The sequence below is a fragment of the Hippoglossus stenolepis genome, chromosome 1 (assembly GCF_022539355.2).
Source record: "Hippoglossus stenolepis isolate QCI-W04-F060 chromosome 1, HSTE1.2, whole genome shotgun sequence".
NCBI lineage: Eukaryota > Metazoa > Chordata > Actinopteri > Pleuronectiformes > Pleuronectidae > Hippoglossus > Hippoglossus stenolepis.
The window spans coordinates 15960458-15976710 of record NC_061483.1 but is presented as its reverse complement, the minus strand read 5'-3'; the positions used below and the strand labels follow the sequence as shown (position 1 = coordinate 15976710).

General features: G+C 40.5%; 1 protein-coding gene across 1 annotated transcript; it reads right to left on the bottom strand.

Moving 5' to 3' along the window:
• Positions 1 to 661: 661 nt before the first annotated feature.
• LOC118110560 (C-type lectin domain family 18 member A) lies at positions 662 to 12839 on the bottom strand. The gene is made up of 12 exons (XM_035158442.2): positions 12684 to 12839; positions 11463 to 11554; positions 6845 to 7078; positions 6627 to 6724; positions 6023 to 6144; positions 5409 to 5516; positions 5203 to 5295; positions 4703 to 4809; positions 4461 to 4590; positions 4205 to 4301; positions 3271 to 3362; positions 662 to 1152 (listed from the first exon to the last, which is right to left on the bottom strand). The coding sequence occupies exons 1-12, from the start codon at positions 12787 to 12789 to the stop codon at positions 1115 to 1117; spliced, it is 1317 nt and encodes a 438-aa protein (XP_035014333.1). The 5' UTR covers positions 12790 to 12839; the 3' UTR covers positions 662 to 1114.
• Positions 12840 to 16253: the final 3414 nt, after the last annotated feature.

Here is a 16253-nt window from a genome sequence, read left to right as displayed (position 1 = left end):
TGAATTCATATTTTACTAACCACCTCCTCGTATGCTCTGAAGTCAGTGGTTTGTGGCGTCTGCGTGTAGACAGATCAAGTTTCGTTACCAGCTGCTGAGTCACAGCGTTGTCACGGGCTGGGGAAAACTCAGCAGCAGAAATGCATGAAGCACCTCGAGAAATCTGTTGATTTGATTTCGTGTTATTCTGATAAAGGTCAGGTGAATCTACCACCTCTCTCAAAGTCCCACATTGTGAGAGTCAAGTTTTTAAACATGTTAACATGTTAAAACGTTGATATTATATAAGACATATCTTGTGGCTGAGTATTTCCACCTACCCACTGCATTAAACAAATACCAGACTGAAAACAAAGAACAGATTCAGACAGCAAGGGGTTGTGTCACAAACCTAAGAACCCAATCCTATCAACTTCCAATGCCAGATGTTTTTGTTACACTCATGTTCAAACTCTCTCCAGTTATTCCTTGTGTTGTATAATCAGGTTTTGGATTTTCCCCGCCCATGTCATATTTAACATGTGGCAGACTTTTCATTCAAACTGAAGCTGCTCACTCAGAGGATACGTGCAAAGAATATTCAATGACCACTTGACATACAACAGTTTAATGATACATCATTTACAATATGCAGTATATACATTAAACTACCCTGATGCATCTACAGCGATTGACAGAAGATACCAACGAGAGTGGTTGTTGTCACATCTGACATTTAACATGTACAGTACAGCAAACCTAGTTTCACCCATAGACTGTATATAAAAGTGGATGACATGACTTCTCCCCAAAAGTGAAGCCAAAACGTCTTGTTTGCCCCCTGGTGGCTGGCTTCAGTGTAGGTCATAAGTCCCACCTCCTCTTTATTAGCATGGGAGACAAACAGGTTCATTATTTGACATCAAAATGGGGTGAAATGATTGACAGCTGAGACTGACTTGAGATTGTTTGAGCGGACGTTGGGGACGTTGCTACTGCAGCTCCATCCCCCACTGACTCTGGCTCCAAATGTCTTGTATCCAGGATGTTTTAGCTCCATTTCTGGATAGTGGTGACGGGTCGTCCATCTTAATTTACAGACCATGGTCTCACCACTTTGAGGAATCGAGGTCCATCACCTGCCATCGTTCCACCGGGCAATGTGCTCTGCAGCTATGACACACACACACACACACACACACACACACACACACACACACACACACACACACACACACACACACACACACACACACACACACACACACACACACACACACACACACACACACACACACACACACACATTATAAAACAATGTAAAAATATTATGTTGAGAAATGAAAAAAATGTAAGTATCAAAAAGAGGTTTGGTTGTGTCCTAATCCTTTTGTAGCTGTTATTAAGGTGCAGCATGAAAGAAGAGATTAAAACTATAGACCCCGCGCGCACACAAACACACACAAACACACACACATGTACACACAGTACTCTGAAGCATAGTAAACATATTTTACTGTCTCCCCCTTAGGCTGTATGATATCCACTTATCGTTTTTATTACCAATAACACAACACAGTCATGAAAGCTGTAGATGACTTTGGGGTGAAAGGCCCTATCGGCTTATAATCAGCCGAATTTATGAATTTCACTCTTTGTTGCTGCCGTGAAATTCCGCCTTTTATTTTGAGAGGAAGGACGAGATTATGACTGATTGAAGAATATGCACATACGATTAGCTTTCTAACGACCTCTATGCTAATGTAGCTTAACCGCCGTTATAATCTGACCCTCGAGCCCTCTCTTGATCACGAACTACCAGTCCTGTTTTACACAAACACCAGCTACACAGGCTGGATCATTAAGAGCTCTTCAAAAAGCAAGTTGTAAAGAAATCGTCCCTGTGTCTTTGACCACATACAGAACAGATCGCTCTTTCAGCTCCGATCAATAGCAGATTACATACCAGCCACTCGCAAAGACACACTCAAGTGGGTAAAACTAAACATCTGCCGCCATCTCATCCCTCTTGATCAATGTAAGTGGTGTGTGTGTGTGTCTACACACTGTGGGTCTTTGTGTATATTGATTGTTTGAAGGCTCTTGATGGCGAACACTGAGTGTCATTGATTTAGACTGAGTGCCATGTTTGAATGTGTGGGCAGGATCACAGAGATTCCAATGTTGTGTTCACATCATTAACGAACACCCTGGATTATCATTTTACACTTCACCCTGCAGTGACTGTCAGTCACAGAGGCAGTAAAATATGTAAATACTAGTGAACACAGTCATTTCACTGTACAGTTTGAATAAAAAATATAAAAAGATAACATTTTGAAACGATATTTGTGTTCAGGTCAGGTTCTGTCTCGTTGGCTGGTTCTACTTGATTCTTTACACTGCAGGTTCCTGTAATCAGGGAGAACATCGGGCTCAGGACGAGTTCGGTCACAATAAACACACTTGTATCTTCCCCAGGATTTGGAGGACTGAGTGGCTGCCCATTGCTTAGGACCATAGACTTTATATTAAGATGCAAAGATGGAAGATGACCAAAAAGTGAAGCCAAAGCCTCTTGATCGCCCCTTGGTGGCTGGCTGCAGTGTAGGTCATAAATCCCCTCCTCCATGCTAGTAATTGGGACATGGTGCAAACTAAAATGTACACATCTAATACATTTTTCTTATCACATTGATTGTTGTTAATTTTTTACGGTAAGTTTGGTTTATCAGATGCTATAGAATTGGGTAAGACGTAAAGATTGACAGTTGGGACTTCAAGTATCAGCAGGACCTTGATTTAACAAAGATATAAGAAAATACAAAAGCGAATAATTAGGCTTCAATTTTGGTAACAGGTTTAATAATGTGTCAAGACTACGCTTCTGTGTGTTTTCAGACCCGTACTCTCTTTATCAGAATCAGCCTCACCACAAATATAGGTCGGGCTACATTTTGTCAGAAGGAGGGGGACACCTGCACTGAATCCTGCTTTAATGGCTGCATGGTCGGCTATGGGACCTTGAGAGAGACAAATCTGTTTCGCCATGACACTCAGAGCATGATGGTTTTCTGGATCAGAGCAGCTGCTGCTGGACGGACAGCAGGAGGTGAAAGTCAGTCTCCCTTGTGAGTCCAATGTGGACATGTTGCAGCTGAAGACATGCAGCCAACCGTGTACAGAGGCAAGAGAGAAAGTGACTCTGTGGTTAACATCTCCACCTCACAGCATCACACTGGGTGGTCAATGAGGGAACTTCCTCCCCCCCTCTCCCTGAAGAAGCCTTACCATGTTGGCAGATGTATCGGTTCCGTGTTTTACAGCGCTGGTCATTCCAGTTGAAAGCACTTGATGCCTGCAGCTCGACACAGTTTCCAAAACTGGACAGAGACAGAGTACATGGGGGAAGGTTTTACAGTGAATGAGGATAAAAGTCAGATCACTCACATTTTATTTTCCTGTTTGAAGTGGAAATACAACCAGCATAGGAAATATTTTTATAGTGTAGACAGAGGGACAGACAGAGGGACGGCTGGATGGATGGATAGATGGATAGATGGACAAATAGATAGATAGACAGACAGACAGACAGACAGACAGACAGACAGACAGATAGACAGACAGATAGATAGATAGATAGATAGATAGATAGATAGATAGATAGATAGATAGATAGATAGATAGATAGATAGATAGATAGATAGATAGATAGATAGATAGATAGATAGATAGATAGATAGATAGATAGATAGATAGATAGATAGATAGATAGATAGATAGATAGATAGATAGATAGATAGATAGAAAGAGAGAGACATCTAGTGGTCTGGGTGAAGGTTGCAGGTCAGTCAACATCACTGTCTGGATTTACATATTGGTAATAAATTACAGGCAAATGCTGAATAAACAAGTGCAATTCATAACTGCAGAGGCTTCCATACAGAGAACAAGGACTCACTAGTTTTGTGCTGAGATGAGGCCTTTTCTCTTATCTCCTGTATGGAAATAGTTTAATTTGAACTGCTTGCAGGCTTGAAAGATTACATTCTTTTGTGACTTACATTTTGCAGTTGTAAACCAGATTACAACAAAAACCTGAAGCTTCCACAGAGAAATAAGGTTTCCTGCTCTCAGGTGATATGTGTTGTTGTTTGTTTAGCTCCATTGCACCCAGCCATCTCTGTTTGTGATGCGCTCTGCAGTAGCTAAACGGGTCTCTTACCCTTGGTTGTCAGGTTGCCCAAAGGCGAAGCTGCTGAATCCAGGGATCTCTCCTGTGTCCCAGCGAAATGAGTCTTTCAGAGGCTTATATGTGAGACCTGGGGAACAAAAACAGTGCTGTTGTATCCGTGCAGCATCTCCACCTGTTGCTGAACCTCATCAAAATGACAGCAGTCTGCTACAGTATCCCAGTGGTAGAGAATATTGTGTTGATTAAACAGGTTACACATTTGGATGACCAAGATGAAAGATTGTACCAATCCAGAAATTCCGTGTCTCAAAGTCGGCGTTGGTGACCTCATTACTTGTCTCCAGGTGACTGAGATAAAACGCCAGGATGTCCTGAACCTTCTGACTGTGGATCTGACATAGAATTCCCCCTTGTTCCTGGTGGTTTGAACAAAGTAAAGACCACAGTGAAAGTCTTGATATAATCATTTCTTTGATGCATGGCTGGAGGACTGACTCTCTCAGTGGGAAACGCACACTCATCTCTGACCTGACAGTGAATTTTGGCTCCATAGTAGGTGTCGGCCTCTGAAGACACAGTGAAGCACTCTCCATCTATCATCACGTCACAGCCGTGGAAGGGAAACTGCACTTTCTCTGTTGGGACACAAGAAGGCAACATATCCGTCAGGGATCCAGTTCAGTGAATGCACTTGAATATATTGTCATCTTTTAAACAGTTTCAGTTGTGCATGTGGATGGGATTTGCAGAAATGTAGTCCGTGCTATCAAACTGAATTTTGTTGTGACAGTGTTGGAATTACATTCACATCATCAGAGCCAGAAGATATGTATGCAATTGAAATGTAAAACTGTCCCACTTAAATGTCTTCAACAACCTTTAAGTCTGAATAAGGATACAGTAGCAAACAGATCTTCCGTAGAGTGTGGGTCTTTGTGTGCTTTCGAATTTTTGAAGCCAATCTGTCTCAGAATAAAAAATAGCTGAGACGTATGATACATTCCTGTACTTAAGTACACTGCACTTACCTGCACACTCAGCACCAGCGTAGCCAACATCACACAAGCAAGAGCATTCTTCTTCTTTGAATTGACCGTGCACACACTGCACACTGCAACGTACTGAAAAACAAACTGCCATATTATCGTCTGCCTCGCTACCATGAATATTAAAATACTATAGACAACAAACCCATTTAATGTTGCTTGATATGTTTACGGTCTTCTACTGCTACCTTGACAAAAGCGTCCGGTGAAGCCCGCATCACAGTTGCACTTGCATGATGAGATGTTAAGATGGCCGTGCTGACCGCAGCTCATACGACATGGGTTCCTTGGAATCTCTGGTAAAGTAAAGATGCACACAGTTCAATAGAACGGAAAGAGTTTGCATCTTCTACCTGAATTTGTGTGTCAATTTCATTTGGGATTGGCTCCAGCCCCTGTGACCCTCAAAGGATAAGCAGTATAAATAATAGTTGGATGGATGAAAGACAAAACCTGGATAGAAAATAAAAGGTAGAAACAATGAACAATATTTGACAACCAAAAATATGTCTCATGTGAAGCTGAAATCTTTATGAAAGACGACTTAATGTCATATGCATCAATAACGATAATTAACTATGTTAATTGGGGAAGATGCACAAAATTACCCTGAGAGAAAAATAGAAAATTCCAGATTTATCCTTCAAAAACAGCAGGTCTAGGTCAGGCATTTATATTTCAAGGTTTCATGTTTAATCCTTGGAATTAATTGTGCATTCAAAACCCTCACTGAGTGAACGACCAATGACAGCATACTAAACAGGCATATCTAAATATATGCAGTGCATACATCTGGTCTTACCACACAATCCACCTACATGATCCCACAGTCTAAAGCAGCCAGACATGGAAGACGTGCAGAGGGAGCAGTACAGCCCCGACTTGTAGGGCGTCACCAGGCGGCCATTCACCTCCCAGTTCCCCCTGAAACAACAAATATAAACTGCAGAGCACAGAAGAGACCAACAATTGGATGCCGAGTGATGGCAAGTGAGTTTTAACCATCTTAAATTTCAAATGAACGAATGAAATGTCCACAGAACAAGGACTTGGTTTTACGATATTTATATTCGGACACCTTCATTAATAGGTGCTTTCAGATCCTTTTTCAACACAAGATTCCCTGGAAAGCAGTACTGACACTGAGTGGGTTATCCTGGTACAATAAATTAAAAACAGATCATAATAAAGTAGATGTATTAGATGCAATTCTTTTAATAATAGAACCTTTCATGTAAATACTGCTATTTCAAGTATTCCAGTAAGTAAGTTATTTTTGAGCAGGATGGCAGATTCAACTCTCTGTTTGTATTTAGTTTAAAACAAATATTTAATTTGCTCAATCTATGCTGTTCTCAGGTGGATTTGATGTTTTCATTTTTGTTGAAAAGGTTTGTAATGGTTACCCAGGGTAATATGCACAGACAAATATGTCCCAGAGGCCTCCTTCCCTCTGACACAGCTGGCTGGCACAGCCCACATGACTGGAAGTGGCCCACACCATCTACAACAACAACAACAACAGGGATTAGACGCATTAAAACGCCTTTAAAACACATATATGAATATCTAGGAGGTTTCATTGATGCACAAACATGTACAGTTTGTATCAGTGTGTGAATACCTGTGTATAGTGTTGACAGGTGGTGTTCTCTCTACATCGCCCACTCAAGTAGAGAAAATCCCTTCCCTCCTCGAACCAGGAGTCGATGACATCATGAAATGAGGTGACGCCACGAGGAAAACGCTGACTGATCAAGCCAATGTGACTGAGCGTTGTGGGGTGTTGAGGGGAGGGGTCTCTGTGACAGGACTCTGCCATCTCTTTTGCCAGTAAGGCCAACTTCTCATCCCACTCCTAGGGATAAAGACAATAGGAATAGTGTATTTAATCAAATTAGTACACTCCTGCCTTTTTAAACTAGGAATTCCACCCAGTGGTTTGTATGCCGCCGCCAACCAGTGCAGTCGTCATGATGTGTTTCCCCCAAACTCACATGAGGTCACAATCACCTTTGACCACTGAAATCTAATCAGTTGATCTTCAAGTTCAAGTGACAACTGGTCAGAATTTGAAGAAATGCCATAAAGACAGACTTCATCTTGTTCAAGAGGCTTTGTGAGGCCACAGTGACCTCTGACCTCCGACCACCCACATCTAATCAGGTCATTTGTCATCTTGAAATTTGAAAGAATGCTCTTGAGGTGTTTCTTGGGGTCACAATGACCTTGACCTCCAAATTCCTTGAGTCAAAGTAAATGTTTGTGCCAGATGTAACAAAATTCCTGATGGGTGATCCTGATATATCACGTTCACATGAACATGAGGTCATCGTGACATTGACCTTTGACCATCAAATTGTAAGCACTTCATCCGTGAGTCCAAATGAATATTTGTACCAAATTTAAAGAAATACCCTCAAGGTGTTCCTGAGATATCTTGTTCAATATAAAGGTACAGACAAGCAGCAGACCTGTCAGCAGGAGCTGATTATCTTTATCGTGAATAGTTCCTCAACAAGTGATGCATAGAAAGGCATTAAATAATAATTGATAAAAAAAAGAATGACTTAGTAATGACATCAATAATTACAAACAGGAAATTCTAATCATCAGATAACTCATTCATCAAAGTGTGTTGTTTGGATCTAATAAAGCTTGTATTGTACTTTGCAGATACTGATTAAGACGGGATGACAGAAGAACTTGTTGGCATGAAGGTCGTTCCTAATAGTGCCTGAGTGATTTAATTCTTTTCATGGGTCGGAGCCAACTGTTGGCTGAAGTGGGCGACAGGGCAGGAGACATCTTAGGCAAACTGCCAGGTCGTGACAGGGCCAACAAACACAGACTGACACTCTGGTATAAACACTTCACTAAAGCCCTGGTTTGAGTGGCACATTTTCCAAGCTTTGGATTGGCTGCTTCAAACAAACGACTGGTTTCCAGACAAACTTTCCTCTAAAACTCTGCCACATTTACTTTAGTACTGAAATCATTGCAGTTAGTTCTGTTCCGACTGGGAGGGTCAAATCTTTAACATTTATAAATGATTGATGGATAAATGATGGGTTATTGTTTTTGCATCAGTAATCCTTTGTATGACTCCCGGAGTAACCAATAAGGGAAGGGTAAATTAAATTTTTTATTTTTTTTAAATTAAACTATTTACTGCATTATAGAGAATCTAAGCTCCAGTGTCTCTGGGCGAGGGATATTGGATGTTGGATTTTGATTCTCCTATTTATGCATCCACAGGGGCATTATGTTTTCAGATTGTCCGTCCAATTCTTGTGAGCACAATATACCGACGCCTTAAGTGAATTTCTCAAATTTGGTACAAACTCAGGGAGGAACTGATTAGATTGTGGTTGTCAAAGGTCAAGGTTGTTGTGACCTCACATAAAACATGTTTTTTGCCTTGTGAACTCAATATCTCAGGAGTACCTGCAGGGAATCTTTTCAAATTTGGTACAAAATTTCCATTGGACTCTCCAATGAACTCATTACAATTTGGTGGTCAAGGGTCAAAGGTCACAGTCATAACAACAAAACTTGTGTTTGGCCTCTTGGTCACGATAACTCAAGTCTGACTTTAGGGAATTTCCTCAAATTTGGACCAGTTGTCAGTTGGACCTCAAATATCAACTCATAAGATTTTTTCATTCTTATGAGTTCATTGGTCAAAGCTAAAGGTCACTATTATGGATGCAATATGTCAGGAACACAATACAAAAAAACATTATCGTTGTGAGAGTACTGGTAATTTTTTTGGTTTCTTGATAAACTTTCCTTTAAGAGAAACTTCCTACTTTGAGAAACAAGTTAATTTTATTCCAAGAAAAGTCAAGGTGTCCCATTGCCATCTTTCCTGTCACTGAGCTATCTGTGCATCTACTAAAAAAGGTACATGCATTAATCTCTTAAAATGAAACGTCTATCCAAATGTTTCTGCACGGTTACGCAGTTTGGAGGATAAGTATCAAAGCTATGACTCTGATGTGTGGTGTGGAAAGGCTGATCAAGTTCAGCGTTCACTCTGCTCTGTGATGAGACAAGATCTCGTGGCCAGGAGGTTTGTGATCTTCATATCAAAAGTTCATACTGAACTTTAATTATCTGCATCTGAGAGAGATGGTGTGACCTCATAATACTTTTCACGAGCTCAAAGAAAACTCGCAGACGGGGAACTGGGTGAGAAAAGGAGGAGCATCATTTATTCCTAAAAATATTGTTATCTTATCTCAGCCTTAAGCAAAGCCTAAAGGACTATATTTTAATCACTTAAACACAATCTCACCATAATGCTTGCTGGTTCGTTTCTGTACGTAAAAAAAAAAAATTCCATATTCAGATATTCAAAAACTCAGTGGAAGCCTTGAGCCTTTTAACGTCTATCAGTAAAGCTCTTTAATATGCCTCTTCAGCTCGACAAAGCCCCTCTGAGGGTTTTTGCAGGGAAATTACCTGTAATACCACAGCTGTGAATGCAGAATGATTATCCACATCCTCTTTTTCTCATTACCGCCTTATCAGTTGAGAACAGTTCTCTAAGGCTGAAGAGCAGTCGAAGAAAAGGGCTTCAGTCGGAGCATGTGGCTTTGAGGATGTAATCTATGAAGTGACAGTTTGCCCTGGCACAAATCTCATAGTCGGCCCGGAGGATATCTAATCCATTGTGAGCGTCATAATCCATCATTACCTCTCACAATCACAATCACATGCAGGCAGGACAGTTGTGTGGATGCGGTAAGAACCGAATGGAAACGCAATAGATGAAATGAGATAGGATTGTGTACTTTGCAGAAGGTGGGGTCAGAATAACCCGAGTGAAAGATTAATATTCAGAGTTGGAGCACATTCAACAACATCTCATCGTGGCGCTCTGACCTTTCATATCACTCTGTCAAATTTATGATTGACAGTGTATCTAAAGTAATTTAACTATCTGTGTTCATCTGTAGGGTTAACAGACAAACAAGTGACTAATGATGCTTGATTCTACTTCAATTCTATTTCAGAGGGAAAAAAAGGAGAAAAACATGTGTGACATTCACATGATGCTATACATGATGCTATACATGATGCTATGCATGATGCTATACATGATGCTATACATGATGCTATGCAAGGCTAATTACTTGTTTTCATTTGTTGGTTGGTCAGCAGCATTACGCAAAAACTACCCAACGGATTTCCATGAAACCTTGGTGGAAGGACATGATATAAACCAGAGGGAACCCATTAAATGGTGTGATTTGTATGGGGGTAGGTCCAGGATTTATTTTTACATTTTCTTAAACATTGTGAGATACGGTGTTTTTCAAATTGTTTGTGTTTTTAATGTAACTAGAATGGCACTGAGAGAGTGTGTACCTCTGCCAAGACCCAACAGTCCCCTTATGAAACTGCATTTCAATTCACTAGATCTGATACATTTTTGTCATCAAGAGCCATGAATAATTCTGTAAGAAAAAATTCTTGGATCTGCCCCCTGATCCAAGTCCACACCAGCATTTAATGGGTCCTTCCTTGATTTTTATCACATCCTTCCACCAAGTTCCGTGGAAAACCGTCCAGAACCACTTAATTGCTCGGACATGGAGCCCAACAGAATTATAACATAAGGACGGCTTATGAATCTGCTGCCTATGACAGTAGGTGTTTAATTTAAAAAGGCATAGAGGTAATGATGTCTGAGCTACTGAGGCCACATGGCTTTCATAGTACTGAGATACAAGCCAGTAGCCAGTCAGATTTACCTTCAGCCTCAGTGTACCCTCAGGTTCAGCTTTTAATGTTATTGGGATTAAAAGGCTGAAACACCTGATACAACTAAATATTATTATTTTCATTATAACAACTAGTCTGACAGAGCTTAAATGTGATAGTAATATATATTTTGTGAAGCACTTTGTAACCTTGTTTAGATAATCGCTACATGAATAAAGTTATTATTATTATTATATTATATTACAACACGTGGACTGTTGCATCAGTGGAGGGAGAGAAAGTCTACATTAAAAAGAAAATCATTCTCATAGAGAGCTCTGTGGGCAGTGTAGCACCTTCAGTTTTTAACAAGAGAACATCAACAAATGGATTATGTTAATCTGAAACCCACATTCACACCACACACACACACACACACACACACACACACACACACACACACACACACACACACACACACACACACACACACACACACACAGAAGAAACAGACAATAGGTGTCACAAACCATTTTTTGCATGTTAGCTGCCATGGGTCTGACCCGGCTGCGCAGTCTATTGTGCTGGGCGACAATCTGCGAGTACTCCTTCACCCCGAGGCCTGGGAGAAAACAGAAACGCTCATTTAGTATACATCTGCCCCTGTCGCCACGGCAACGGAATGCAATGTTTTGGCGGGATGTTTGAGTTTATGTCAGAGTGTGTGTGTGTGTGTGTGTGTGTGTGTGTGTGTGTGTGTGTGTGTGTGTGTGTGTGTGTGGACTATGTCACAGTTTCACTCAAGGGTCTCTTCAGTTAAACACAAAATATCAATCAAAACAATGAACATTTATTTTCACCATGTCTGCGTGTACTAAGCTAACAAACACCACCTCATTTAAAAAGAAATAATAATACCCTGATCATCACAAACACACATATACCACTCAGGATGCTTTTGGCCTGTATGACAACTTTTCCTTTTTAATAACAGAAGCCACACCATATGACTTCTACATTACATTACTATATATAATGTACTGGAATCATTAATTCAGAGATGTACGGTCGTCCTATGGATAAATAACATGGTCAGGTAGGAACACCCCTGATATTTACTGATTACATCTGAGCGCGTCATAAAAAAGTTAGGATGCATTTTCAGATTCAGCTCTGCAGTAACAAGTTGCTAATTGTGCCATGTGTTTGGATAAAATACCATCAACTTGGTAATTTGTTAATCTGGTGCTTTGCCAGATAGATTTGGACAGCTAAGAAAACCCAGAGTCCACAGCTTGAAGGATTGCCACTTGACTGTCAGCATTAAGAAAACAACTCCCCACATTCATTAATGTGCCCCATGGGTCACTCACTGTACTGTATTGATGTACAGGGTTAATTCTATGTTATGGTGTTATGCTTAATTCAACCAGGAAGGACCAATTCAGATTTAATATCTCTTCTGTCAGGTAGTCCTGGTTAAGGTTGCTGAATTAGTAAAAAAACAGTCAAATATAAATACAAGCAGGGACAAACACACACAAACATACTAAAACACAGCAAACTGATCCATAACAAAGAACACACAACGAAACGCATGGGATCGGTAGTTAAAACGAATTAAAGAAAACTTCTAAACATGCCAATGGAGGCGATAGTAAGTTTACAAGTTCATCCTGCACCATAAGCTGTAGTGCGCGTCCCTCGTGGACACCTGACTCGTGCACAGTGAGTGGAAACAGCGTGTTTACCGGCGGTGGAGGAGTCTGGGATCATCCGGTGAGCGAGGAGAAACGGAGCCAGCGGAAACAAAACCACGAACAGTTCCAGGTGCAAGGGAGCTGCTCCAGGCCCCATGGTGGGTGAACTACAGGAGGGTTTCTGCACAAGTGACCGCTCGATCAGAGCTTTCCTGCCCTCCTGCCTCCTCCTCCTCTTCCTCCCCCTCCTCCTCCTCCTCACTCCTCCTCTCCAGCAGTCACCACATGTCTCTATACCTACAAGGACCCACGACTCATTTCATGAGACCGTTTTCTTTATTTAAAAAAAACAAACAATCCATGACAAGAAACTCAAAACAAACATTGTATCTTCAGAGACGTCCTTTCTAAGGATTACAAACAGCCGCAGTGTCACACGTGCGCGTGCAAAACGAGCAGCTCATCAGTCACATCTGTAGAGTTTATTCTGTAAAGTAAAACTTAAAAAAATGAAACCACATGACTCAATCATAGAAACGTTTCCATCGCACTATATGTTGTGCTTTTTATGCATCAGTTATGTAACAGAGTTTTTAAAAAGTTTATTGTATTAAAGAATGTGGCCAAACAGTGTTAGAAAAAGTGTAATAGCTCCTGCTATTTAATCATACATGTGTAGTTATTACTAATACAGTGATGTCCTTGTCGATGTTACTGAAAGTCGAAGTGATGCTAATTCTAACTTTTTAGTGCCTTGTTTTATTCCCATGAGCACTTTGTAACATTGTTTAGATAAGTGCTACATATCTAAAGTTTATTAGGGCCCGAGCACCTCCGGTGGGAGGCCCTATTGTATTCCAAAGGATTTGTATTTCCCTTTTGGGGCTTTTTCAGGGCCTAGACATGCTCAAATTGTTACCAAAGTTTGCAGGGAATTCAAAACCCCAAAAAGTAATTGTATGCTGGAGTAATTTGAAATGGGCGTGGAAAAATGGCTCAACAGCGCCATCTAAGGAAAAGCCCCTCAGTTAGCTTTCACCGATCTTCACAAAAATCGTAGCCCAGGTGTATCATGACAAGACAAACAAAAATGGTCAGAGGTGCAATTGGAAAAAAGCAACAGGAAGCCCGCCATTTTGACTTTAGTGGCCATATTGGCCATTTTTCACATTTTTACTTTGACGAACTTGTCGTAGGGCTTTCATCAGATCAACTTCATATTGAGATGAGTGTCATTTAAACAAGATGGAGATAAAAACTAACTCAAAGATCGATTTTTCATCACACGGTGTGACCGTGGCGTGGTGTCAAAGTTTGATTACACGCCATCAAAACATGAGGTTCTGTATCTCTGACATATTTGTTCCAATCGAGTTCCAAACTAGACATGTAAGACAAGAGTCCCAGCCTGATGACATCTACACAGAAATCTTGACTTAAAATCACAGCGCCACCTGCTGGCTACAGGAAGTGACATGTTTTTACTTTGATGAACTGCTCCTGGCTGCTTTACAATATACAGCTCAAAAGAGCTCAGTCAAGTCATTGGATCATGGTCAGAATTGTGACATTTCCTCAAACCGTGTAAACATTGAGGTGCGGCGAAGGTTCATCCTTCGCCAAAGGAGACGATGTTGTCATAACTCCAGTGTGCATTGTCCTATCACCGCCAAACTGATGTCTCATGATCAGAGACCAAGCCTGAACAGCTCTATGTGTCAATATTTCCTCAGTGTCATAGCGCCACCTACTGATTCGCCATGAAACAGGAAGTACTTTGTAAATCCACTCTGCATTATCCAACCGGCTCCGAACTACTGACCTATGATCACAATCCTGACCTGAACACATCCATATATTAATATTAGTTCAGGGTCATAGCGCCACCTACGTTACGTTACTTTTCGTTACTTTTCGTTACTTTTACTTTGTACTTTTCGTTACTGTTAGTTACTTGTCGTTACTTTGTAACTTTTCGTTACTTTTAGTTACTTTGTTACTTTTCGTTACATTCAGACTTTTAGTTACTTTTCGTTACTTTCGTTCCTCGTTACTTCGGTACTTTTCACATTGCACTTTTAGTTACTTTTAGTTACTTTGGTACTTTTAGTTACTTTTAGTTACTTTGGTACTTTTAGTTACTTTTTAGTTACTTTTGTACTTTTAGTTACTTTTGTACTTTTAGTTACTTTTACTTTTAGTTACTTTCGGTACTTTCATACTTACTTTAGTTACTTTTTAGTTACTTTGGTACTTTTAGTTACTTTGAGTTACTTGGTACTTTTAGTTATTTGAGTTACTTTTTTTTAGTTACTTTTGTACTTACTTTCGTACTTTTAGTTACTTTTTAGTTACTTTGTACTTTTAGTTACTTTTAGTTACTTTGGTACTTTTAGTTACTTTTGTACTTTTAGTTACTTTTGTACTTTTAGTTACTTTTGTACTTTTAGTTACGTCACGTCACTGTAGGTCACGTCACTGTACGTTACGTTACGTTACGTTACGTTACGTTACGTTACGCCGCACGTCCGTCCGTCAAGACGCACAAGATGTTTTCATGTAACAAACAAAATATGTCCTATTGTTTCCCCCCAGTCGTTCGGCTTCCCCATGATGGTGTGTCATATTGATGGAAAACCAGAGATGTTTTTTGGATCTGACCGATTTCAGCTCATGGCCCACCGCCTCGGTGAGAATACTGTTGTACTCCACATCTTTCACAAACCAACACATATAATGTAAAACTGAAATGATAAAGATTAACATCTGACGCAGTCTTAATCTACTGTTGAACTTGCTGTTTGTCACACTTGAGAAGAGAATGACATAAATGCAAGATGTTCAAATATTGCTTTCACCCCGTTTTTATGGCATCAGCTGACTAAGACCAAACTTAAAGGAAAAAATGAACATTCGAAGATACATCAGTGGGATAAGAAATACCCAAAATTATGAAACATAAAACAATCATTTATTTCCAGCAGGGGAATATCTTCCAACTCACTCTCCCTTCCCCCTCCTCCTTCTCCTCCTTCTCCTTCTTCTTTCTCTCCATTTGCTCTTTCTTTTCCTGCTTATTCTTCTCTTTCTTCTCCTTCTTCTCCCTCTTCTTCAGTTCGTTGCTCTCCTTCTTCTCCTTCTCTCTCTCCAGTTGCTCTTTCTTTTCCTGCTTCTTCTTCTCTTTCTTCTCCTTTTTCTCCTTTTTGACCTTCACCTTGTCCGAGTCGGTCTCAAAGGTGAGTTCCTGAAAAGACAGAGACAACATAAGTGTCAACACTTTCTTCCTCAAAGTCTAAACATGAAACAAACTTACAATCCATATAATTCAAACCTAAAATGATCTGATTTAACGTACCTGAAGCTCAATGTTCTTCAGTATCAGGGCCTCATGCTCCTTTATAGCTAGGTTCTCAGCAGCCAGCTTCTTCAGAGCTGTGTTCTCTTTGTCCAGAGCTGAGTTTTCTGCAGTCAGCTGCCGCTCTAGATCACCTTTCACTGCAGCCAGAGCAGCGTTCTCTGCAGCCACAGCAGTGTTTTCGGCAGCCTGCTTCTTCAGAGCTGTATTCTCTTTGGCCAGAGCTGAGTTTTCGGCAGTCAGCTGCCTCTCTAGATCACCTTTCA

What these genes read in the sequence shown, in the direction of transcription:
- LOC118110560 (XM_035158442.2), bottom strand. Translation starts at nt 12,789, where the DNA reads ATGGGGCCTGGAGCAGCTCCCTTGCACCTGGAACTGTTCGTGGTTTTG. An exon ending in CACCGGACGCTTTTGTCAAG is followed by an intron (nt 5,296 to 5,408) that starts GTAGCAGTAGAA and finishes TTTGTTTTTCAG; the next exon opens with TACGTTGCAGTGTGCAGTGT. An exon ending in GAGCCAAAATTCACTGTCAG is followed by an intron (nt 4,591 to 4,702) that starts GTCAGAGATGAG and finishes TCAAACCACCAG; the next exon opens with GAACAAGGGGGAATTCTATG.